Consider the following 25684-nt stretch of genomic DNA (forward strand, 5'->3'; position numbering starts at 1 on the left):
GAAGATTTGTATTGATCTTCAACATTGATTCAAACGAGCCATGACAATTAAGAATAATGTCAACTCTGAAATGCCATAGTTTTACTTGCATATACCTGAGGCTTAACAAAGAAGCTGAAACTAAAAATTGCAACAATCAATATCAGAAAAAAAAAAGATGCTCATCAGTCCATAAATCTTTATTCTTTCCATTATAAATGATTTATTACAATACAGTGTCTGAAACCAGTTTGAAATATATTATAGTTCAATATAGAAATATCCCACTGTTTGAGCATCAACTGAGAAAGGGCAAAGCCTCCATTATCAGTAACTAAAAGCAGCAGAAAAGATATTGCTTTGCAGGTCTGCTCATTGGTTCTGTGACTTCTCATTGTCACCCAAAGAGCTTTTAATCATAAAAAAGGACAAGTGGGATTTTGGAAAACACATATTTGGACATGATTAGGCGATACAAACAAACTTGATTTTAAATGATGATACACAGATTTAACACACATTCTGTCTGTGGAGACTCCTCTGAATGTGAAAACAGGAAACAAATAACTTAATATAATTAATACTTTTTAAAAAACATAATTGCTGTGGAAACCGTTTTGGAGAAAATATAGAACAGAACTCTGTAGAATAGATCCATCAATGCTGGATGTACAAAATCATGCTATATTTACAGATGAGCGCCCAAAAGTCCCATTGTTACATCTAAAACTGATTCAGCAGGACATACGTCGATGTGTGACACTAGAGGGCGGTATATTCCCATCTCGTGCAACGGAAAGCTCAGAAGCACCTCTGGCAAAAGAAAATATGCTGTATTCATTTTTGGTAAAATGCAAACTTGAGAAAATGAAGACCCACACCATTAACGTTAAAGTCGGAGAATTTCCTTTAAAATCCAGAACTTTTACAAATGCAATCCTTGAGATAAGCATCTCATCCATCCAAATCCAGTGTCTTGCTTCTCACACAAAGACCTTGCAGCAGATTCAGTGTTATTGTTAAGTCCTTCCCAGGTCTCCTTCAGTCTTTACAATCATGTGGATGGCGTCTCTCCTCCTTCAACAGTACCTGCTGTCCCATTTGTTTTCTCCGTAGCATCTGAGGTTGGACAAGAAAAATAGTAAGTTTAATGAAATCAGAAAAGTTACATCATAATATAAAAAACGGATTTAAACATTATCATAAACCCATATGAGCTGCTTTAGCTGTTACGTATCGAGGCATTTATTACAAAAGTGAAACCAGGTAAAAACAAACTATGTTCTTGAATTAGTTGAATTTATTAAGATGATCGCTGACCTGGAATACATTTGGAGAGTATTAAGGTCGAAATGATATGAATGTGGGAAGCAGGGTTTATAGCATTTTAGCATGCTGACGTTAGCATCTATCTCATTAGATTGCTGTTCAGAAGTAAAGCGTTTCAGAGACTGTATAGACTTTGAGACTTGTTTATCAATTCCAGTCCAACTCCAATATTTTTTTATTTAAATTGAATAATCTCTCTTACCCTTGACACCGTCTTGCAGTGCTTCCTGTCCTGCAGTTTGCTCTGTCCCTTCACTGTCCTCAATCTCTTTCCCCTTCGTTTTTGGTTTCCTTGCAACAGGTGGTGGCACCTTAACTTCCTTCTTGACCCACTTCGCTTCGCCTGCCACCTTCTGTACGGTGGCCATGTCCTCCGGTGCCGGCTTGGTCTCGATCACCACCCTCTTGTTGCTCTTGGAGAAGATAAAGCTTGCTGTGCTGCAGGGGGACTTTTGGGGGTCTTTTGGCGACGTTGGGGAGTTCAAACTGAGGCGGGATGCAGGGCCGGTTTTTGATCTGGCCGCTGTCCTCAGGCGGATGGCCTCCTGCAGGTTCATGGAAGGAGAGGCCGTCATGGCAGGTGGAGACCTTTTTGCTGGGGTTGGGGAGGCAGGCAGTACCAAAACAGAATGGGTCTCTGGCAGAGCTAGTTGTTCAGTGTCTGTGGCAGGGGGGGAGGCGGGTGGTGAAGATGCGGTTGGTGGTGAATATGTGGTTGGTGGTGAGAGGATTATCAGAGACCTTCTGATGGGCTTCTGAGGAGCCTCACCACTGGCAGATGAGGGGGGGGCAGGGTTGCTGGGCTGCTGCTTCCTCATGGTAACCTCCACCGCTGTTGGCTCCTGAGCTTTAGGAGGCTCAGGGCTGCTGCTGCTGACTGACCGCAGCTTGACCATCTCCAGAAGGGAGGGGCTGACAATGAGGGAGGGTCCCTCCTGTGCAGCGGGGACAGAGGTCGGCTCCGGGGTTTGGTTCTCTGTGCTTACAGGACTAGGCTGCTCCTTAATGCTGGCAAGGCCCTGCAAAGGTAAAGGTGGAGCTAAAGGAATGTTTACAGGTGGAGAAGGAGCAGGTTCTTCAGCCTTTTCTGGTGGGATAGAGACTTCTGGGGAAGGGGAGGGCTCCTGGGTCGCTGGACCATGGGTGTTCAGGGGTAAAACCTGAGAGTGGAGGAGAAGCTGTATAGGAGGTGGAGGGGGAATACTCTGAGGGGGAGTGAGAGTACTGTGTGATGAAACCACGGAGCTCTCTCCGGACAGATCAAGTTCTTTCGCTGGTGGATTTGGCTGTGATGGTAGGGAAGGTGGAGGAGGAATACTTAGTGGTGGAGTAAAGCTCTTAACAGGTGTGGCCTCCTCAGAAGATTGACAGGCCTTCTCTTGAGCTGATGGAGGAGACACTTCTTCAGAGGACAGACAGAATATGTCTTCAGTACCTGGTGGAGCGGTGACCTCGATAACTGGTGGAGGAGATACCACCGTCACCAGTGTGCTGGAGACCTCATTGACGTGAGCAGGGGGGGTCTCCTTTGGTTCCAAAGGAGTAACCTTAATAAGGGGCGGAGGAGTCATTTCTTTATGTGGTGTAGAAGAGACCTCCTTAGGTGGTGACGGAGGGGAAGTTTCTTTAGGTGGTGATGGAGGAGAAATACCCTTAGGCGATGGTTGGGGAGACATTTGTTTAGGCGGTGTTGGAGGGGATGTCTTTTTAGGTGATGGTGGAGGAGAAACCTTCTTAGGTGGTGGTGGAGAGACTTCTTTAGGTGGTGGTGGAGGAACAACCTGCTTAGCTTGTGTCGGAGGGGAAGTTTCTTTAGGTGGTGGTGGTGGAGAAGAAACCTCTTTAGGTGGTGGCGGAGGAGAAACATGCTTAGGTGGTGTTGGAGGGGAAGTTTCTTTGGGTGGTGGCGGAGGAGGAATATCCTTAGATTTGCGCGGAGGGGAAGTTACTTTAGGTGGTGGTGGAGTGACTTGTTTAGGTAGCAGTGGAGAAGAGACCTTTTTGATTGTAGGAGGGGACACTACATTAGCTGGTGGAGGGGGAGCTGTGTATGGTGGGGGAGGTGGGATATTCAGGGGTGGAGGTCCCTGGTCTGTGATCACCACTGATATAACGGACGTAGTTGTACACGTGGAGCCACCACCAGAAGAGGAGTTCTCCTGTGGCAACTGAACAGGTAACACGAACCCCACCTCACCGAACATGGGGGGAGGCGGAAGAGGGAAGTCAACATCATCAGGCCCATTGAGGCCCACTTTTGCCATTGGTGGAGGCGGTGGGGGCCAGGAGGACTCGGGGGACACAACGGCTGATGGGGTTGGCGGTTGGGGAGGGTGGTGCGCTGGAGGAGGAGAGGGAGATGGAGTAATGCGTGTTAATGAAATGGTGGTTAACGTATCCATGTGAGTCTTTACATCTGGGTCTTGTGTGGATGCCGGTTTGACCTCTTCTTCTCTCACCATGGATAGCCTTCCTTCACGCTTCTCTACGGCCTTCACTAACATGCTGTTTACTATGTCACTTGCTCTCACTTTCTCCTCTTTTTCTGTCACTTTCCCATTTCCTTTCAAATCAACGTTCTGCTCAGCCAGTCTGTCGAGGGTCTCTTTGTGAACCTCTGCACTCAAAATCCCACTTTCTTGACCTTTCTTTGTCTCCAGAACACGGAGGGCTCCGCTTATGGACTCAGCTGTTACATTCAGATTCTTTGCAGATGCAGAAGGAGACTGCCTCTGGGGTCTCCTGTCCTTTGGATTTCTCTTTATGATGGCGTAAAGGTTATCAGGCACCGGGGGTCCCAGCAGCAGCTCAAATGAACGCTTGCTGTGAGCCCACACCTCTGGAGGAGGCGGTGGAGGTGCGTGGATTTTAGGTGGCGGAGGGATGTTGAAGAGTTCCCTCAAGGCCCTTACAGAAGGGCCGACAGTTTCAACTGTGGTGACAGGTTTGAGTTCCTCACGGACAGGAGGTGGCGTTGAACCAGACCCAGGAAATAACCGTTGAAACTTTGCGAAGATGCCTCTCTTGTGCCTCGGAGATGGGCTGTGGGACTCTTTGGAAACCTGTGTAGATGTGCCTTCTTGGCTGGAGTAGCCACTGGATGGAGAGACTATTCTGCTAAGCTTATTCTCCGGATCCTTCTTCTCTTCTGAAGAGTCTTTCGCTCTTTCGGCTTCCTCTGATTTTCGGGCCTGCACCTGGGATCTGATGGGGCTAAATGACACAGAGCCTGTAGAGTCCTCCAGTGAACTGGTGTCAGCGGTATATCCAGGGCTGGATGGTGAAGATCCCAATTTATTTTGTTCATCTTCCTCACCTGAAGCTGAGGTGTTATTTAGAGAGGATTCCCTTGAGTTGACCCTAACTTCTGCCAGATCCCTGGACCGCCGCTTCATCTTATTGTGGAGGGAAAAGGTGCGGCTCGGAGGAGGAGGAGCCCTCTTGGGCTTCATGACGGAGAGGCTACGTGAAAACGGCGCCTCCTTCTTAACCTCGTCTCCTTTAACAATGAGCTTGCCATTGGAGTTGCATTTTGAAGCCCTGCTGATGGATGAGTGAACACTGATTTTGTCCTCTTTAGCATCTCCATCCTGGGACCTCTTCTGTCTAGGGGTGCTGCTGCTGGAGATGGTGGAGGAGTCCGATACCAAGGTGTCTGAGGACTCAGAGTTGCTCCAACAAGAGCTGTCGGACATATTGTTAGGATAGTTGCGGGAGGCAGAGGTGATGTTGGAGGCTCTGGAGGAAGAGGTTCTGGAGGAAGAGGCTCTGGAGGAAGCCCTGGAGGAGGCCGGGCTGGGCATCACCAGGCTGCTCTTGCTGACGGTGCGCACGCTGTTGCGACTCCGTCCACGGCTGATTTCCACCACATCGATGGATGGTGGCAACACAGCATTTGGAATGATTTTGGACATGTAGGGTGCCTGGGGGGACATGGACATGACGGGGCTGGGCAGCTCTGGCTGGAGGCTGTTAGAAGTGGTCATACCGGGAACGGCCATGGAGTGAGGCCTCTGCCCATCTGACAGCTCGGGGCCCAGGTGATTCAGCAGGGCCAGGTCATCCCTATGACCAGCATTGGGGGCACCAAGCTGCTCGAGATGGTGTTTGTGGAGGGGATGGATGAGGCTCATGTCCTGAAGGCTGGCACCAGCTCTGCTTTGTGACTTAGGCCTATAGGCTGTCGGGCTGTCGTCAGATTCACCATTATAAAGATGCTCCTCATCTAACCTCTGAGTCAGTGACCAACCCACTCTGTCCAGACCTGATGAGAGAAGACAAGTTCATAGTTATTATTTAGGAAATGAACGCACAAATAAACAATCTATCATCAATTTGTTCTAGATAGAAGACCGTAACACAGGCTTATTCAATTGGCTGTATACATGAATACAATTTCAAAGCTAAAGAAGAAATACATCTGAGAAAATTCACTTTGTTTGCGTCCAGCCAAAGTTTTCTCCCCCATTTTTAAATTAAAACACAGACTATTTGTGAGGAGCATAACTCTTCTCATCTTATGTTTTGAAGATAATATGTGTATGGAACATATCTATAACAGAAATGCACTATAAACACAAACTAGGAAAAAGAAACAAGGTGTTGGTTAAAAAGGACAGAAAGAGGTGAGGTGGGTCAATTAACCACCTCAGAATAATAGCTCAGCTCTCTGAAAAAGTGGCCGTCTAAACAATATAAATGTATAACCCTGCAGTAACATAACCACCTTTTGATATCATTTTAATTGCAACACATACAATTGAAAAATAAATGTATAGATGCATGTATTTTGTAAGTTATGATTAGCTGCATACCCAGTTCTCTCTGAACATGCTGTGGGATTCCCCCGACAGTCTTCCTGTGTTTTCTCCTCGTCTTGGTCTTTTCTGACTTTTTCCCATGATTCAAGGGCCTGAATGTTGACCCTGGGCAGACAGAGGCAAGAGAGAAACATTAGAAAAACATCATGATGAAACAACCTGCACATCTCACCAATTACATGTTTTATCTGTGAATGTATATGTGTGCATCACATATGTTGTATAAAATATGTACTTTCAAGTAGGTAGAAATAGCATTTTACGGTTGTGGTTAAGTTACCTTGCCTGGTGAGACCAGAGCGGGAGGACCTCGTGGACACAGATGATTGCACAGAGACGACAGAAGAAGAGTCAGCAATAGTGCTGTCTGTCATAAACCCTTCCCCGTCCGTTTGGACCGTCATGTTCGACTGGCAAAAAGGAGAGATATTCTTTTGTTAAAAAAAATCTGTACATGGAACTTTGTGTTTTGGGTAATTGTGAGTAAAAACAGGCAATTCTAGATAAGATGTGTCACTTACATCTGTGCTCATGTTGTCCTGGAACTCCATTCCATTATTGGTTTCTGCACAAGAGAGAAATATTATATTAGCAATTAAAATATTCTAAGCAGTGTTTATATCCTGTGGTGCACACCCTCTCGTCTTGAGCAATATGCAAACAGTTGGCACACCTCTAATTGACTGCACATGTGTATGACTGTAAGTCACTAGAGCGCTTTGTACCTTCCTGCTGCATCATTTTCAGTCCCTCCAGGGCCTCAGTGTGGAGGTTCTCCAAGTACTCAGGCCTGCTGGCCTCGATGAACACATTCTCCTGTAACAGCGGGGGGGCCGGGGTCTTGTCATTGTCATCTCGCTTTTGGACAGCTTGAAGAGAGAGAGAGGAGAGAGGGGATCAGCCTGGATCAACTCAAAAGCTGTGTGTTACTGTTATAGTAGATAAAGGGGGCCATATGGCCAGGGTGAGGTCCTTCAGGTGTCTGCCAGAAACATTTAAGTACAGTAGATTGTTTTACGGTTAATTACACGAGAATGTGCGATTAATAAGGCTGAACTTCCTCATCCTCACGCAGGATTAAACTCCAGCGCAGTACAGTGACTTTTAGGAAAGGATTATCATATTAAAAATATATCCGGCACAGGTAGGAAAATCATATTCGCAGGTTTAACTGCTCTCGAGAAGACTGTAATACAGTACCTGAGCCTTAATTGATAAAACAATGGTTACATCATTTTAGGGATATTGCTCTAAAACGAATGTTATTAGCTGTTATTCCTAAAGTGCAGGTGTCCACTGTAGAGTGTTATATTGTGTTTTATATTGGTGACTTTATTGCAAGAAAATGGTAATATGTATAAAGTATCTTAAGAACTGTTTGTTTGTTTAATAATCCTTGTCTTTGGTATGTTGTCTACGACGATTTTCACGTTACAAAAATCCACCGTCAGCTAATATGCTCAGTATTGCAAATCTTCTTGGAGCCAAAGTATCACTAAATTACATAATGTAAATTAAACTAAATAAACAGTCAAATCTTGTTCATGCTAAATGTACCAGTTCAACCTTTTGTTAACCAATTATAAGACACCTGAAATTCAGCATGTATGTACCATGAGCACTATTGTGGCTTGTGAAGAATTCTGTGTAGATCACGGTCATGTTGCATTATAAAAGGACTTCAAAGTCAGACACTTGAGAGAAACCAAGATAAAAATAAAAACTTGACGTTACAGTAGCTTAAGATTTGCTGACCAACAGGATTGCCTTTGAACTCTAGGATTTATGTGGTGCTCGCACGCTCCCAGGACTCAGTCTGGGATCATTCGCCTAACAACCTGCTAAGACACTTTTATGTAATGGTCTCAGCTGCTCCACACTTTGCCACCCACTGTACTCTACTGTCCGCTCTGTCGTGTAAGACCATGCTGCAATTAGCTAGCCATGTGCTCACTGATCGTTTTACCACTGTCTGTTTGGTAACAGCATTAGAGTTGCTCCCAATAAGCAATTATCTATAAATATGCAAAATTCTAGTTACCTTATTCTATTTTAAAGCAAGTCTTAGTTGCAAGAGTGAGACTAGAAATCACAGCATATCAGATAAAAAGAGATAACAAACTGACAGTAGTTTTTATGGTCCACAGTTATAGTAAATGACCACAATTATATTACTTTACTGCGTCTATGGGAGCAAGTGGATCCAGCCAGTCTGGGTCATACTTGAAAAGCAGTTTCAACAATCAGGACGAAGCAATTGGCTAAAGTCATAAACAAATCTAATGTTATCTGGTCATTTCCAACAAGTGTGGTGTTCGGACTCACCTTTCCTCCTGAAGAGAGTTGGTAAGCAGTAGTAATTCGTACTAGAGTTATTAGTCAGAAGCAGTACCATAGTCGCAAATAAAGTGCCCCAAAAGTACTCTGAAACTAGGCCAATGTTGGGTTAAAGAAAGAGGAAGAAAAATATGATCTAGATCAAATCCGTCAGTTTGAAAAACATCGTGGTAAAATCACTCCTGATCACGGCAGGATGTGAGTCTTTCTTGTTTTTGATCAAGTTGTTGTTTTCCTTTTAGGTCTATGCAGAGCGTTGAAGGTCTCTACAGCCAATAGACAATCAGAGCTCAGACTAATCCTCAGCAGCCTAATTCCTGCCAGCTCTCTCTATTAGGTCTCCCCCACTCGCTGCCCAGCATCCCACTGTTGCCCCCCATCCGTGGGCACGCTCGCCCCGGATTGGTCAGTCAGGGCCCAGATCAAAATGAGATCATACATGTAAACATTGAAGGGAAGGGAAAGCTGTTGTCAGGGATTTTGGAGGTATAGAGCGTCACTTGAGCCCCAGCTTTGGAAATAAACAACACAACACTCCTTTGTTAGATTATACAACATTTTCACTGAAGTACTACGTTAACACCCCAAATGTGTATACTTCCTCACAATTTATTATGGGACATATAATTGTATTGTTTTTTCTGCCACAAGGGGGAGTAAGCGAATTAAAAGATTCTATTCCTTTAAACAAGATTAAAAACATGTTTGGAAAGAGGGCTGCAGTCCCCTATTGTTCACTGCAGCATTGCCTCAGATTTGATAATGAAATACCTAAATAACTCAGTTAATCTAGAGCTGCTGTATAAAGATGGATTTAAAGATCTGAGCATTTAACACCTTTTTAACCGGTTTTTAGGGCAAACTTGTGTTGACTATTTCTTCAGCTTTTTTCTTTTTGTGTTCTGTTTAGAGCACTTCAAACTGCGGCTAAGGGGGTTTTGTCACTTCCTGGTGTGCGGAGCAGACATGACGAGGAATGTATACCATCTGAACAAATGGAAAACATTCCCATGGTCGTGATGCTACCTAGTGACTCAAGACAAAAGCAGTTTACAAAAGAAAAGAAATGAACCATATGTGTGTAAGCAGCCCATAGCAACGAGTGGAAAAAAAAGATCACCATTTCACCACCTCTGGATGTAAACAGAAAGTTGATATGCATGTGTGGGGTGAAGTCAGTGTGGGACAACACTTATCTGGTTACCATGACAGCACACACTCCGCTAGAGTGACGGGTGGGGCCGGCCACACGTTAACGAGGGGTCATGTTATCACTGATTCTGTGGTCACATTGTTATTGTGTACAAATTAATCACTAACATATTAAAGATACCATCTGTCACTGAAGCCGGCGATATTGACGGGCTGGTTGTGATTATTTAAGAACAGCAAACTGATGTTTACAGCGTGGATTTGGATAAACAGATTAATCCTATGGATTTGATACTGCGTGATCAGATCTAAGTTATCTGTTTCAGCCCCTCGTGAAAAAAAACGTGTTGAAGAAATTGTCTTTTTGGGAATCGTAATGAATTATCATTACATTTCTGAAATGTAACTAATGGTGGGATCAAAGTAGAGCAAAGATCTGTTGGCAAATGTAAAAAGATGTACTGTTTTGGGAGTAAACAGAGACAGAAGGGCTTCAGGAGACATGTTGCGTCACTTACTAACAAATTACAACCAGCGACACAGACAGCAATGAAGTGTGTTTATGATACGCAACCATGGTAATATATTGTACAATTTAGCTATGAATAGCAATTTCAAAATAATGAGCACTGATCTTTGAGTTGATAAAGATTGAGAAAGTAAGACCATGAATAGTAAGGGTTTATTAACCTTTTTTTCTGTTTATTTAAAAAAGCAAGGCTTCAAAATTACAACATTTAACATTTACTAAACCTTTTTAGCGCCTAGCCTACGATCAACAGTTTATCTATGGCCAACAGCCTGTTGTAAAAAGATCAGGACAAGTCTTAGTCTGTTTCAAAGTGTATTTATTAGATAAAGTTCTTGATTACGTTTACGCTGAATATACTGAATCCTTAGGTCAAATGTAACTTTATTCGAGTTACAGATTCTGATATCAGCCTTGTTTTAAAATCCAGCCCCGGGTTACTTAAATTCCCAGAAAAAACACACTGTGTGTGTGGTCACTGTCCTCAGTGGCTACAGCTTGCTGTTAGATATTTCAATTCACTACAAAAGCAATGGACAACATATCACTTTTTGTGATGATCTCCGGTAGCGCCATGTGCTAAACGGCCATAATGAAAGAAAGAAGGGGGAGTAGAAGGAAAGACACGTTGCACCGCTTCAGAATGTAGTCAAAATATAAAGAGCAACAGTTGGAAACCCTAGCTTTAGATTTAGCACCACACATTAACACAGACGCTGACGTGATGGGACTCCGGCTTCATGGGAATCAAATATATGCAAATACCCCACACACACCTTACGTCCCTGTCCTAACTTGCCCCTCGCTCTTGTTTCGCCCCGCGAGGCAGACAGCCATGTTGCAGAGACGTTCTCTCCGGCTCTGAGGGTGCTGTCTGCCAGGTGCTTAAGCCTCCCTAATCAGCACCAACCCAACTGAACGCACTGTGATGACAGTAGGGAAGGGCTGGAGGCTCACTCTTCCTCTAAAAGCAACAGTCTTGCTACACCGACCGGACACATCCTGATCAAAGTGTGTGCACTACTGACTATTTTCACGCTCTTGGTTTTCAATGAATTAAATATCAACACCTCAGTTGAAAGAAAGGAAGGCCGAAGCATGGTGTGACAAGGAACGACAACAATCCATGTAACAGATACACCTGCATCCTCAGGCACGCAGGGTTACACTCTATTTCACCATCAGACTACACAATCTGTTAGCCAGCAGACCAGCATGCATCAGGTGTACCTCCAATAATAAACCCAGGGTGCACACAGATGCATTTGATGGCAAATATTTAGCAGGTGGCCACTTTTTTTTACTACAGTCATCCTCCTTGGAATCCAACAGATTTCTCCCATTATATTGCCATTTAAAAGGTCAAAGGAGAACAAATAACCAGTGCTAGCTTCATAGTGCTAAAGTTTCGCTCAAAAGGCCATAAGCAACACATCAAAATCCCATTAAAAACAGTGCAGGAGAATGTAAAATATTCAGGCCTGCTTGTGCCTGTTTAATGTAGGCATAGCGTTGCGTTGATACCAGAGAATAAAACAGGTTTATTAGTAGAACAACTGTGAGACACAAATTACTGGGTGTATTTAAGGTCACATATTGAGGTAATTGATAAGTGTTAGTTAGTAACGATTAAAGAAAAAATGTATTAGCTACTTTAGTGTATCACAAGCAATAAACTATTTTCAAACTATATCAGCTATTTTTGTTAGCCTATTGCTTGATCCACCACTTTGGTCCAGACATTAATATCTCAACATCTATTGAACAAAATGCTACGAAATATGGAAACTGACATTTATATTCCCCAGAGGATAAATCCTTGTGACTTTGGGCAACCCCTGATTTTCCTAAAACACTAGCTGGCTTAGCAAGTTGATATCAGACAAGGCATGTGAGAATGCTAACTTTGCAGCAGTTTTTAATGTATAAAAAACATTGAAAATACATACAGCATTACAGAGCTGCATGCATGGCTAAAGGGCAGGTTGTGCTGATATAAACCGTGAAAGTCCCTCTTTTACATATGAGCAAGCTTATCACAGCTCCAGTCAGCGAATATCTCCAGTGAGAACAGTGTGTTCTTGAAAAGGAAAACATGTATGACCAACACTGTTACACCACCAAAGTTATCTGCCCCAACAATGAATTTCTACCCTTCACATGTGCCCCATTGCTTGAACACTGCCTTATTTGACTACCAAAGCTATGACTGATGACTCACAAAAGTTTCCAAGCGCATATTTGTCAGTCTCTCTGTCAACTTGATACAGTTGGTTGGCCAACAATGTTTTCTTTCGTTACAATAGCCTAGCAGTCGGTGCAGAGCCATAGTAACATATCTGCACATCTTGACAATGAAACAATGTTATGCCTTCATAAATAATAACTGATGCTTTTGGCAGTGCCGTTTCCTTTGGTAATACTGACACCAAACACAGGATTGACAAAGAATAAAAGCAACTTGATGAAATGAAACTGGAGCGCATTATTGAGTTGTGACCAGAGGGCAAACTGCCACTTTGTAAACTTCTCTTACCATTTGAGTGACCTAAATATGATCTCCTCTGACATTTGGGTGTGGTGACTTTTCACCTATTGCAATAAAATCCCCTTAAATCCCCAAAGAACCCTGTGATTGAAAACAAGCATTACTGCAGCTGTTTACTATACAGATAGTCAAGTCCTCATGTAGACAAATTCCCACAACGTCAGCATTGGCTACATTCTCTCGTAACACCTGAGCAGATGGATGCCCTTGTTGTGTCAGCTTAGTCTCAGATATTTTATATACAAAGGGAACTTAAAGTACAACATAAGTTAATTCTTATCCTCGCTCTAGTGTGACGTTTTTATTTAACAAAGCTCATGGCAGGATAACTAGTGCTTTTCATATAAAGTCCAAATAATATGTCTCAAAGGCATACACCTCCCTACTTGCTGTTTTCTCGGTCACACGCCAGCTTCCCTCAACCTGCTCTCCAGCCCTTCCTGTTATTGTGTCATCATCATAACACAGCTTCAATAACTACAATGACATGCATCTAGCGTTGTAAACAATATCAAAAGGTTCCACTCTTGAAAGCATTACATTATTTCAGCTAGTTTTGCTTTCTACAGTTACTGTTGTGTCAACATTTACATCATTTTGTGGGGATTTGTTTCCGATTCACTTGTCGTTAAAACACAAATATCAGTATATGATATTGACCACATTTTATTGACAGATTTATTTACAACATGTTTGCGGGAGCCGATGGTAATCCAGTTGGAGCAGGATTACAACAATATTCCCACAAATGGCACTTCCCCGTCACTTCCTTGTTTGCACTTACTTCCCTAAATGGACAATTTAAAGCCATTTTTCCGTCAGTCTTTTACTTCTTCTACTTCCTGCCATGCCAAAGCTGAAAACTCTAGCTCTACTGATGTGTACCTATGCTGCACCGTTTTAACTATCATGGCTTTACAATGCATTAGAAACAGTCAGAAAATAAAGTAAAGCAACAGATACATGTAAGGCTTAATGTTCTTAAGTTAGTGTCTGTAACAAAATAATGAACAAACAAAGACGAATGAACTGGCTCATATGATCTGTCACCAACCACAAACACTAAGCACTCCTTGTTCTAACCTCCTAAAATAAATCTCAGGAATGTGAGGAATCTCTAAAGGAGTGTTCGGAGTAAACAGGTGACCTTCTGCATGTACCGTGGCAGGACTGTATGACCTCATCAGTCTTTCCATCACCTTATTTCCATTTACCCAAACCAGTGGCATTCCTCTTCAAACCAACTCTAAAGCAAAGACAGGAGTTGACCGGCCAGAGTTGCCTCAGAGAAGCCGGTCGTTTACTTTGACACAGGATCGAGAAACTGAAAGCCAACGGGGACATGAATCAATGTCACACAGGTAAGCCGACAAATGGAAGCAAATGATCTTGCGAGGACAGATCATCTCAGAGCTTTGGCTCAGGATGAAACCTTGTCAAGGTAATCAGAGAAGACAATGCACAGCTAATGGGTTTACCACACTGAAAGGTCCCAGAGGCCGGAGTTTATCGCTTCAAAACCTGCTACTGAGCATTTCCCTCTTAGGTCAAACTCCATGTTTACAAGAACGATTCCCACAAGAGCAAAGGTAAAGTAACCCCATACAAGTTTTGGATGCTCACCCTCAGGGAAGCTAAAGCAAACACAATGAGAGGTTAAGTTGTCCGATGTGTTAGCAGCAGCTTACTTTGTCAGGGATTTCTCATATCATAACTAATTAAAGTTGGTCAACTTCCCAAAAACATACTATCCCAAAAGATTCCCATTTTGAGAGATCGATCCGTTAAACAGTTAAATTACCTTTAGTTAAAAGAGAGATGCGTAAATGCGACTTCAACATTAACTTCCACAGTAGTTTGGGTTACACGTAAGCATTGAGAGATTGAAATTATCTGAGTAAGTTGCATTCTGGTAAAAAATAAATGAGGTTGATAAACATCAGCATTCCTTGCTTTGTATTGATGTGTTAAAAAAACATTTAGAGAAGTTTGTTCATTTCAATGAATCTGCAGATACTGTATTTTCTAAATTAAATAATTTCTAAATTAACATAACATGGCTTGTTTCATTTGTTTTGTTAATGAAATAGAAAAGCTTGCTCGTTTGATATGAGTTTGATAAAAAGGCGATCATACTAGTCTCATTTGCACACCTCCATGTGACCCATGGTACCAGTGCCTCTGAACGAGGAGCAACAGAGGGAGAGGACGGGTCAGGAGAAACAGAACCTTCCTTGCTCACTGTAAACGGTCCTGGCATGGATTTTAATTAACTGGCACTGGGCCTGCCATACCAGGCATTTAGTGGGCAGGAGGCCCCACTGGCATCAATACAGATCATCATCAGGGGCTCAGCTGGAGGTATTCAATTTTCTTGGCAAGCGTGTTGCATTTGCAGCGTGTCCTGCTCCTGCAATAAACCTCCTCTGGATGCATTATGGGAGTCGCTGAGTTCCTTCTTTAACCGGAGGAAGGGTCTGGTGAGGGGTTTGAAGGCAGCACCAATGATCTGCATGCCACTCAAGACACATTGATTGATGAGGGCCCAACAGCAACATATGTTAATACCTGACACCTAAGTCACGTTAAACAGTTGACGTTTTCGGCTTTGTATTGATGTATTTCTGCAACCTTAAGGCTTTTACCTTAAGTCAATAGATTTAAAGAATATTCATTGCAGCTGCACTCACAACAATGATTAAAAGCTTCAGAAATCTACTTGTTTCAGTAATTCTTATAAAGGGAATATGTGGCAAAGTGAAGGAGAATAATTGTATAGCCTCTACCTGTTGAGGGAGGTAGCCTCTAAGCTGACCTTGGCAGAGGAGAAATACCTTATCTGTCTTCAGTTGACTTTCTCCGACAGAACTCTGAGCCTCACACTGCTTGTTTAACTTGCCAAAAGTAGCACAATTAAGTCCAAAGATTGCGAAACGCAGTCTACATACTCATGCTTCAGTCAATGCTGACGCTGTTGTCTATGCATTCACCACAACCACAGCTGTGACTAAAAACGTGTTTATACATATTCATCTTTCCAGCATAACTACAAGGATGGAGAAGAGGCAACAAAAAAAAAATCAGGCAGGGCCTCCTCGGTCTGTAAAGCAATTAGCAAAGACTGCACAAAAACAACCTGAACAATGTGTGCCCTTTTTCTGTTATTTCATAATTCTACTCAGTAGGACATGGTGCTGCTGGATGATGTTGTTGTGTCACGTCTGACAGCATCAAGGTTTGACTAAGAGTGTAAAACTAAAGAAAGTACTTACAGTGGGGGGGGGGGGAGACTGTTTTCACAGAAGAGAAAACAGGACTGGTTTAGTTTATTATGCTGACATACGAGTGCAATTGTGCAAGCTCCAACAAGAACCCAAAGCTCTGTGAAAAGTGTGTTGCTGCAATATCCATGGGAGCGTGTGAATTATAGCTTTTCGTTTGTGTTCGCTTTGTGTGTTTGTCGGGTTTTACTTGGGTTGTTCACTGTGTAGGTGAACGTGTGTGGCGGCAAAAAAGTTCAAACTAAATAAACCGTCCACCTCCAAGTATATCCGGTGGGGCTGCCAGAGTGCAACACTTAACCCTTCACATAACCTGAAGACCAGGTAAGTTAAGTGATGGTATCACAGAACAGGACAGACAAAGCGAGCTGCAGGTCAGAAGGCAAGTGGATCAACACACATGCCTGGGAGCCAAGGAGCAGCATATTCAACTGGCCAAACTGCTCTATATAGAAATGTGTTTAAAAGTCTTATTAAGAGCTCCCCGTTAGCCAAATAGCAACAAATGACTAAGTAATAATGTGTTGTTACAAGCAAGTATTCTTTAGATAAGATTGGCAAACGTTTTTTGGGACATTTCCTTCCTTGCAGGCACCTATTGGTTTATCTCATGTCAGTGCAAAAATGTTAATCAGCTGTGAGAGAGGGAATTCAACACAGTTTAATAATTGTAGCTTGTTTTGTTTTTTGTTTGTGTATGTGTCAAGGTGCCAGAGACTCTATTGTGATGCATTCAAGGATGCCCGTGGCGCCAACCATATCTAAACAATTCCAATCTTGTGAAAATAAAATAAGTGGAGGACAGTAATCTATCAATATGTAATTAATGGCAACATCATTACATATTGGAAGTGGCTCTTACCATGATTGTTACCTTGATGATGAGCCTGTCTTCCTGACTTATGTCCTCCCTTGTGTCCACCCTGATGCCCAGCAGTAGGGTGCCCGTCCAAAGCCAAGTCAAGTGCAGGACCCAGACCCAAGCTATGCCCCTTAAAACCGGGATCCTTATTCTTCTTACCCTTCAGCCAGACCAGAGCTCGGCCCAGGGAGTGACTGCGCTTCTTCCGACCCCTTTTGCTGTGCTTCTCTTGGGCAAAAATATCAACCACATCCTGGGGAAGGAGTTCCCCGAACCCCAGCGAGTCACGGTTTGACATACCTCCTCACACTGGAGCTAAGCCCTGAAAAAAGAGAAAAAGGGAGAAAGGTCATTATCATCATCATCATCAAAACCCTACGTTTTCTTGCACAGGGGGAGAAAATAATAAAAAAGTATCACACTGGATGTCTTGATTGATTTGTAACGTGTGTGGCAAAACTAAAAATGAAACTAAATCTTGAGTTACTTGTCAAAGTTACCAGATCAGTTGATAGCAGGTTATGAAAACCAACCTTGTTGTTCTGTTCAAGAAAATCAAAACAACTGATATTTTTTATTTAGCTGCTGCAAAGAAACCTATTTTAACTCAAGAAGCAACAAATTCAGTGCTTTTACAACAATTACGGTATCTGATTATTACTGTCTGCCAGGTATGATTGCATATCAAAAAAGTTGATTATACACAAGCATTCCCGCAAATGATGTAGCAGTATGTTGGTGCTTCCTCTAAACAACAGTACCAATGTTCAAAATGATGGATGATAGAGCACCTCAGCCAAACAGGTTTCAGGTCAAGTCTTTTCATCTTGAAGAAAAGTAATTTTTTTAAATCAAGTTAAAATATGCTTTGGAAAATGCTCGTCATTGTCCAAATCTGATTAATCCAGTCATAAATAAATACAGCTTCCATAGTTTTGAAGTTGTATGTCTGTTTGAGTATGTATCCATCTGTTTGTGTCCGTGGGCACTTCTCATTCAACTCATATACTGAGCCTATACAGACCCCCCCCCCCCCCCCCCACACCCCCACCCCTCCACTGTCTCTAAACCAAACTTCACAGATCTGCAAAGAAAGCTCTGGCACCGCTCCCTTCATTCCATAACATGGAGTCATAATTCACAAAGCCGCACCCGTGAGGCTCCTGCACTTTTACACACAGGCACAACAGCAAACTAGGAAGAGCCAGCGAATAGAAAAATAAACATTCACCAATGTGCATCGAGTTGTTTTTAGCGAGCAGTGCCCATGTTACTTGTTATGTTTCATTGTGTTCCATAATCTATTTTTCTGCGTAGCATGAGCTCATCGCCTCCTCCACCCCTTCACCTCGCTGAACTATTCTACTTGGAGGCAGCTTACTCTGGGCTTCTTCCAGCTGCTTGCTTTATTGGATACTTATCTCTAAAATCACAGACTAAAAGCAGGAGCAAGCTCTTAAGATGACAGGAGTCACAGCTTGTAAATAAGCACACAAAGACTGGAGGAAAGTAGGAGAGGACTCAGAGTGAGAGAATCGTGAATCCCTGTTTGATTTGATGTCAAGAAAGTTCATGAAACTTTTTGAGCTGAGAAACACAACCAAACATCTTTTATTTGATGTACTTAAATGCTCCTAACAAGACATGAAGCTAAACCACAGAAACCTATGTCATGTTCTCTGAGGTTTACAAATGTCACTTTTCCAAACTGCTTCTCATCATCAAAGACCGCTGTAATGCCGAGGGGTTAGACGTGATGAGGGGTTAAGGGGCTCTGGTTTGGATGCATTATTTTTAAAAGTGTCTTACATACTCAACATTGGTAATAAATTAAACTTCTTATCAGTCAAATCTGTGTTTATGAAGGCAATTTTGATTGCAGGACTGTTGTGTTGTACTCCTTTAGTTTGGTAAGCTGTAGCTACCTGATAAACTGGCAACTGAGTAACGTTTCCATATTGGTCCTTACTGTGTGCTTATAATGGAAAAGAATCTAAAGCCTTATGAGCTGTTCTTTAAGACTGGACTAAGGCAAAGTGATGCTAAATGCTAATGTCAGCATGCTAGCATTTTACAATACATTCCAATGCTAATATGCTAATGTTTAGCAGGTATTATCAAAGATGCTGTATAGATATTTAACTTTGATCTGATACATAAGATATTCAAGCAGTAGATAGTTAAGCAGTAGTGTTAAACTCCACGTCTCAAAGATACAGACAATGTACTCTCATTTTTTACTGTCCTGTTATAATGTGTAATTTTGGACGTTAGCATGCTAACATTTGCCAAATAGTAATATATAAAAAGCTGAAAGGTATTTGGAATTGGATCAGTAATCCGAATTATTAGACAAACTACAATTTGAGATTTTGTGTTAGAGGAAGAGTTAAGAGTTACAAAGATGATTTGACTATTGATTAGACGCTGACAGAAAACTCATCCGCAACTGATTGGATAATCAGTTAATCGTTTAAGAAAACTTTTATGTAAAAATTCTGGAAAACATGACATTACCTTAAGAAACTGGGATGGACTTTTTTTCTCTGACATATTGTCGCCAAACAAATCATAAATCAATCTAGAAAAATTGAAAATTGGCAAAGTAAAGTTATATCTGGTTCTACTTTGTCTAGAGGAAGAGGTAGGCAGCCTCATATGGGAGGCTTAACATGGGGACTTGAAGCACTAGAATGTTTCTCTAAACTCTATACATATGTGGGTGTTTTTTAAGTCATTCGTTATCTTAATGTTGCCCAGCTGAACTTGTTATCCACTGCTGCACATCTGATAGAGTCTGCAGTGGGTGCGGAGCAGCGAGGAGGAGTAAGTTCTAGAGAAAGGCCAATAACAAGAAAGCATCCATCTTCTCCGAAGCAAAGTACCAGGCCTCTCCCTGCACTAAGCCCCGTGTTTCTCCTGCTCCAAATTACAGTCATTTGGGCATGACTAAGATCTGTGCATCTGTATTGGCTACAGTTGCCAATAATCAGACGCGCCTCTGGGGAGGAGAGGGGCCGCTTCATTCATTTATAGCCTACAGGCTGCTCCGAGTGCAACAACTCCTCGTATTACTTCAATCACAGAGGGACCAGAGAAGTGCTAAGAACTCTGGGACATGGCGGAGAAGGACCACCCAGCAGACTGTCTGCGCAGTCCGGTCACAAGGAGCTGACTCATGCCTCCATTGCTGTGGTTACACATAAAAACCTGCAATTTCAGCCTAACAAACAAATGTAATGAGGTGATGTATACGCTGTACTTCCAAATCAGCACTGTTTGTTTGATGACGTCTTTTACATTTGGTAACTTTTATTTTTAACTAATACTCTTTTACTAAAGGAAAATCCCTTGGGTTTATCTAGGTAAAAGGTAGCAGTCACAATCCTCTCTGTTAGATTCAAAATCTTTCTTCACGGTAATGCTCAAACGCTGACATCCGTATTACCGAGTTGTTTCATTTTCCAAGCAGTTATCTAGCCACAAACCCCAATTCATAAAAGCTGATACGCAAACTAAACGCAGAAAAAAGGATTTGTTATTCGAGGATTTGTAGCAAAAACATGGTAAAAACCTCCAACATCAATAACCACACTGCACCACGTAAGAGTGTATCATATTACCGGAGAGATCATGATCAAGTCATATGCCTTAAGCTGATTGACAAACAAAAAGGTTGTATGTGCTCTCTTTCTCTCCATGTCTCTCGGTCTCTCTTCTCTCTCACACACTAAACCTGCGGTTGTGGTTTCCCAGCCCAGCCTCAGTCCTGCCGGAACAGGCATGTGTTCCAACATGCTGTTTACTTATTCTTTACAAAAGACACCAGGCTTCACATTGGACAGGAGATACCGCTCAAACACAGCAAACCTCAACGCAGTGTGTCAATACCTGCAGCACTGACTGATTATCTGACATTGACAGCAGTGTGTACACATCAGCATTTAGCAGACTGGAGCTGATAATAGTTGATACGCAGTCATCATGAAATAGACTGCGAAATCTGGAGGTATTGATTCTGTACTTGTCTTGGAGAAGAGCTCGAGGACACGAATTCCTGAGTGGGTCATCTTTAAATGTATACACAGGAGGGTCAATAGACTTAAAGCGAAGCAAAGCAGTGACACCTGTCTTGCCTGAAGCAAAGAACAGTGGCAAGGATTACTGTGCAGATCCAGTCTCAAATCCATAGATATGCCAAAGATCACATGGCTCTACTGTTCCTTCCTTTGACAAACACTTGTTGAAAAAGAATGAGGGAAAGCCAGTTCTTGTAAGATGTTTAAAATCTACTTTAGGTGACTTAAGCATGAACACACCCTCGACAGATCTCAAAAGTACGTTGTTTAGATTTGTTGTGCACATATAAAGTTAGTTGACTAATGGTTCCTTTGGTCTTAGTCAAACAGGACTTCATTAGTGGTTTAGACTTTTTTTTTTAAATGCAGGATGACTTTCTCCAAAAATATAGAGAACATCTTTGGTAAACACAAGATTTAAAGTGGTGCTTTTGCATGTTCTTTTCATATGATTTGTAGTCAACTAAGACTTTTTGTGCAAAGACAGACCTATTGACTATGATTGTGAACATTTTTCTGACACCCACTGCGTTGTTCAATGTGACAAGCCGAACCCATGGGGTAAAGAATAATATTAAGATACAGATTTAAGTCAGACTGCAAAAAAAGAAAACACAGTGACTCTAGCAAATATGAACAATGAGAATTTCACGGGCAGTGGCGGGGCAGGGTCTCCAGGAACTGTAACTCTTGTCTGCAGTGAGTCACACAGGGAAACTGACGGAGCAGACTTCAATGCCTCATGGGGATAAGCCAAGCCAAGAGGGAGTGGCTGTGATACAAGCAGCCACCTTTGTTTGAATTAGGACCCGCTCAGTTTAACCAGGAGGCCATTCACATCTACACTCGAGCTGCAGGGTTTCACATGGTATGATCCAGAAGTCAGAGAGTGAGGTTAAGGTCGGGCTGAATGTGGTTAGTCTCCCAAAGGTGGAAATAACAGATCACCAAGGTTCAGATTCTCCTTTTGAAGGATGTTTTGGATCTGTTCCAGATTTCCTGCTGAAAATAACAAGTAAAGACTCAACAGTAACAGCCAGTTTGGAAAATAATAGTTTTCAAACAAGAATTAAAATGGCCTTGAAACTCAATTGTAAGTGTTGGGCAGTGTATAAACTAGTGTTAGTGTGCGGCACCTGCAGGCATCAATGAGGGCGTTGGCTATGCTCTGTAGGCATTATTACACAAAGAAGAGCAGACTTGAGCAACCGTGTCTGGGCTACAGCTCTGCACACTGAAATACACTGTGATGGATGGGAAACAAACTGGAAATACTCAACTCACTATCTTAAAGGAGTTTGGACATTTTGAAGAACATTGGGGGAGTGATCATGCAACATGGAACAATTCCCATCTTAAAAAGGGAAATAGAGAGGATTACAAGAATTAAAACTAATGAGCCCTAATACCTCATGAAAATGTCATTATAACTGCGGGGTTTAAGCGTAGCCTCAAGTTTCCTACAGTTTGGTTCCATACCAGCGTATCAGCATAAACACGTATTGGTGGTGAAGGATTTGGAAAGGAACACAAGCCCTTACTGACATTATATGGTCCCTTCGTTTGCTGCAGAATGGATACAGTTTCATAAAAAGACCATGTTGGTAATGACAGTGATACAAATAAATAACGCAGATAAACAACGCAGTAAGACAATAATGACAGAAAATAAACCAAAAACTCTATGTAACTGAACTCACTGAGCTTATGGACACTGTGTGTGTGAGTTCATGTGTGTCTGTTAACGCAAGTTGCCGCTCTGCAGGGCCGCTGTAGCCATGCAGCAGCTTGTCTGGTAAGAGCAGCAGATGCATTCCTGAGAGATTGATAATTGCCGACTGAGGAACTCTTCACTCCAAATCTGCTTTCACCCCCCTGCTCTACCTCCTCTTCCTCCCTTGTTCTCCCGTCTCCCTTTCACCCCCCCCTTCCCTCCCTGCCACACATCCCTCTTGCAGTACAGTGACCTGGGAGACTGAGCCATGAAAGAAAAAAGGGTAATTGCTGGCGCATGAAAGTCATTTCGAGATAAGATTATAACATGGGGCTGTGTGCACTGGCCAAGATAATCGTTTACTGTGTATTTCCTTATAGAGGGGAGTGACTAATACACAGATTGCAGAGAAAATGTGTGCATCAAAGTATAAAATAAACCTTAAGACACAGTTTCCTGATAGTTTTGGTTATTTTTCCAAAATGTATCAATTTAGGATTACAACTAACAATCATTAAATAATCAATCTGATAATATCTTTATTGATTAATGACTTTGTTGATGTCATAAAATATTGAAAGAGTGTCCGTTATAATTCCCCCATGTGTGTTCTATGTGTCATTTAGTCCAAAAACTGAGATTTGTTTGTTTTTTTGCATTTATCTATACAAATTCACATATGAAAACAACTGCTGATTCATTTCCTTTGAAGTAATCAATAGATCGACAAATCAATTCAGTGCCAATATTTGAGCTGCTGCTGATAAACTGTGGATTTCTACAATGCATAAGAAGTACACCTCCCTGGTAATTAATACAGATTTACAAACACATTTTACTGTTGCTTTTAGTAAATTATATAAATAAATATATATATATATATATATATATATATATATATAATACAATCTTGTAGGAATGTAAAGTAAAATGTGCTCAGTTTGTACAGAACAATAAAGCAATATAACTTCTCTCTGGCGCTATAAGAGACAGTGGCAGAGCTATTTAGTGTTTTGTTTGTTTTGCTTCCAGGGGTTGCCAGGGGTCTGAGTCTGGACTGCAGCCTGTGTGGAGCTTCAGACCCCTGATCTGTCAGTCAGGGGTGAAAAAAGAGAAAGTGTTAAGCAGCGCTGACCAGCCCGCAGCGAAGGCAAACACAGCTGGACACTGGTCACGGACAAAACAAAAACTCTGCCCTTTCAACCACTGAGCTGCCACTGGGTGAACACAGTACAGAAGCCTACTTGGCACTATGTACCGTTTAAAGAAAGCACTTTCTGGTGACTTCCTTTTCCCTCCCTCATCTTTCATCCCCTTCTCTACCTCAAACTTTTCTCTGACTCTCAGGTATCTCCCGGGCTCTGCTGTACCTCCAATGCTTACATAACACACCTGTAATCTCCATGGGTACAAGCCCTGGCATGGCAGGCTGGCGGAGAAGGAGCACCGGTACGAGACACACCCTTTCTAAACAAATGGCTAAGTCTCAGCCTCACCTAGCAGAGGGTACAAGAGGTTAAAGTGAAGCCATGGAGATAGAAAAAACAAAGTTAATCAACCATTGTTTGCTTGAAGTGCTGCAGAGTTTTTAGAAAAGTTTGGATATGGAGCTCTTGGTCCAAAGTGCAGGGGAGGAGGTGGACAAACAGAGACGAGGAGACCCCCTAATGACAGACTTGGACATGTTATCTCTGTCAGGTTAATCAACAAGCAGTGGATCAATGGAAGAGCACAGACTGTCATTGACTGCTGTCACACATTAAAGCGTCAGAGCTCCATGCTGCAGTCAAACAGTCATTTGCTGCTGGGTCAGTGAAGGAAAATAACACAATAGTGTGCATTGTCATAAGCTGAGAGAAGCATACAGGTCTTAAATTACCTCTCACTGAGGATCCCTTAAGGCCAAGTTAAGCAAATCTCCCACACCTAGTTTTTCATGCATGCCTATACAAAACCTGGATCTCTTGCCATCCATTTGTACCTCACTTTGATTAAACTGTAGAACTTTTGTTTTCACATGTTGGGGCTATTTTCTTTATTTAAAAGCCTCTTCTTAAATGTTTTACAAGGGTTAAGGTTTATTTTTGTTGTTTGCAAAACAACTCACTGGACAACATGATGCAACAGCTTCATTTAAAAAAACATCTTCAAAGTTGATTCACTCGAGCCTGGTGTTAATTCAATGCGATTTTTGTACTTATTTTTAAAGCATTAAACTCTATTTCTTATATATTTACCACGTCACGCATAGTTTGGGATGCTTTATAAGAAGGAAGGAAAATACATAAGTGCTACGAATGACTCCACTTTTTATTTAAACAGCAACAAAGTAAAAAACTGTTCCTACCTTGATGTACTTGTATGGTCCAGAAGGATTTATTCACCCTCTCTCCATTGGAAGCGTCTCCCTGCTGTCTCCAACTCTAAACTTTCACCGTCCGAAGGGAAACTTCAGGTGAACCATTTCCGTGAAAACGCACTTCAGGAAGCGACTGGAGTCTGGAAGTGTTTATGCTGGCAGCTACAGGTCCGTGTGTTGCTGGGTGTCAGGCTTAAGTGACTTCTCCCGCTGTCAGTGCCGTGTGAGGACGCTCCGGTGAACCGCAGAGAGGGAAGTGGAGAGAAGGTTCCAGGACCTGCAGCTCCCACCTGAAGGAGGCTGGGCGGCCAGGTGAGCGCGAGGGGCTGCGGTCAGAGCCGCGAGGACATCTAGTGGCGAGACAGAGGAAAAACAGGTCCCAGAGCAAGGGGGAGGAGAGGGTTGTTACCCTATGGTTGTTACACACTGAGTTTAGAGTTCCAACTTTTATAAATTAGAAAAAAAAGACATGTTTTCAGCAGAGAATTACCCCAGAGTGTAGGAATACTCTGTTACAAGTAAAAGTCCTACATTCAAAAGGTTACTCAAGTAAAAGTACAAAAGTATTGGCATGTAAATATACTTAGGTACCAAAATGTAAAAACATTTTTTTTTTAAATTACTCATTAGGCCTATGCAAATTGTGTGTCAGAATAATATATTATGTTTTGATTATATTTATTGATGCATTAATG

General features: G+C 42.3%; 1 protein-coding gene across 3 annotated transcripts; it reads right to left on the reverse strand.

Moving 5' to 3' along the window:
- Positions 1-163: 163 nt before the first annotated feature.
- Positions 164-25303, reverse strand: LOC307013911 (uncharacterized protein). 3 transcript variants are annotated; one of them, XM_079641522.1, is made up of 8 exons: positions 24978-25303; positions 16997-17159; positions 6854-6997; positions 6650-6693; positions 6409-6538; positions 6123-6233; positions 1511-5572; positions 164-1098 (listed from the first exon to the last, which is right to left on the reverse strand). In XM_079641522.1, exons 2-8 carry the CDS (start codon positions 17133-17135, stop codon positions 1034-1036), a joined length of 4695 nt encoding a protein of 1564 aa, XP_079497648.1. In that variant the 5' UTR covers positions 17136-17159; positions 24978-25303; the 3' UTR covers positions 164-1033. The 3 variants fall into 3 exon arrangements, with proteins under 3 accessions (XP_079497648.1, XP_079497647.1, XP_079497646.1); XM_079641521.1 differs by having other exon boundaries at positions 16850-17159; XM_079641520.1 differs by having other exon boundaries at positions 16838-17159.
- Between the last annotated feature and the right edge of the window lie 381 nt (positions 25304-25684).

This window comes from Notothenia rossii, assembly GCF_949606895.1.
Source record: "Notothenia rossii genome assembly, chromosome: 7".
NCBI classification, from domain to species: Eukaryota; Metazoa; Chordata; class Actinopteri; order Perciformes; family Nototheniidae; genus Notothenia; species Notothenia rossii.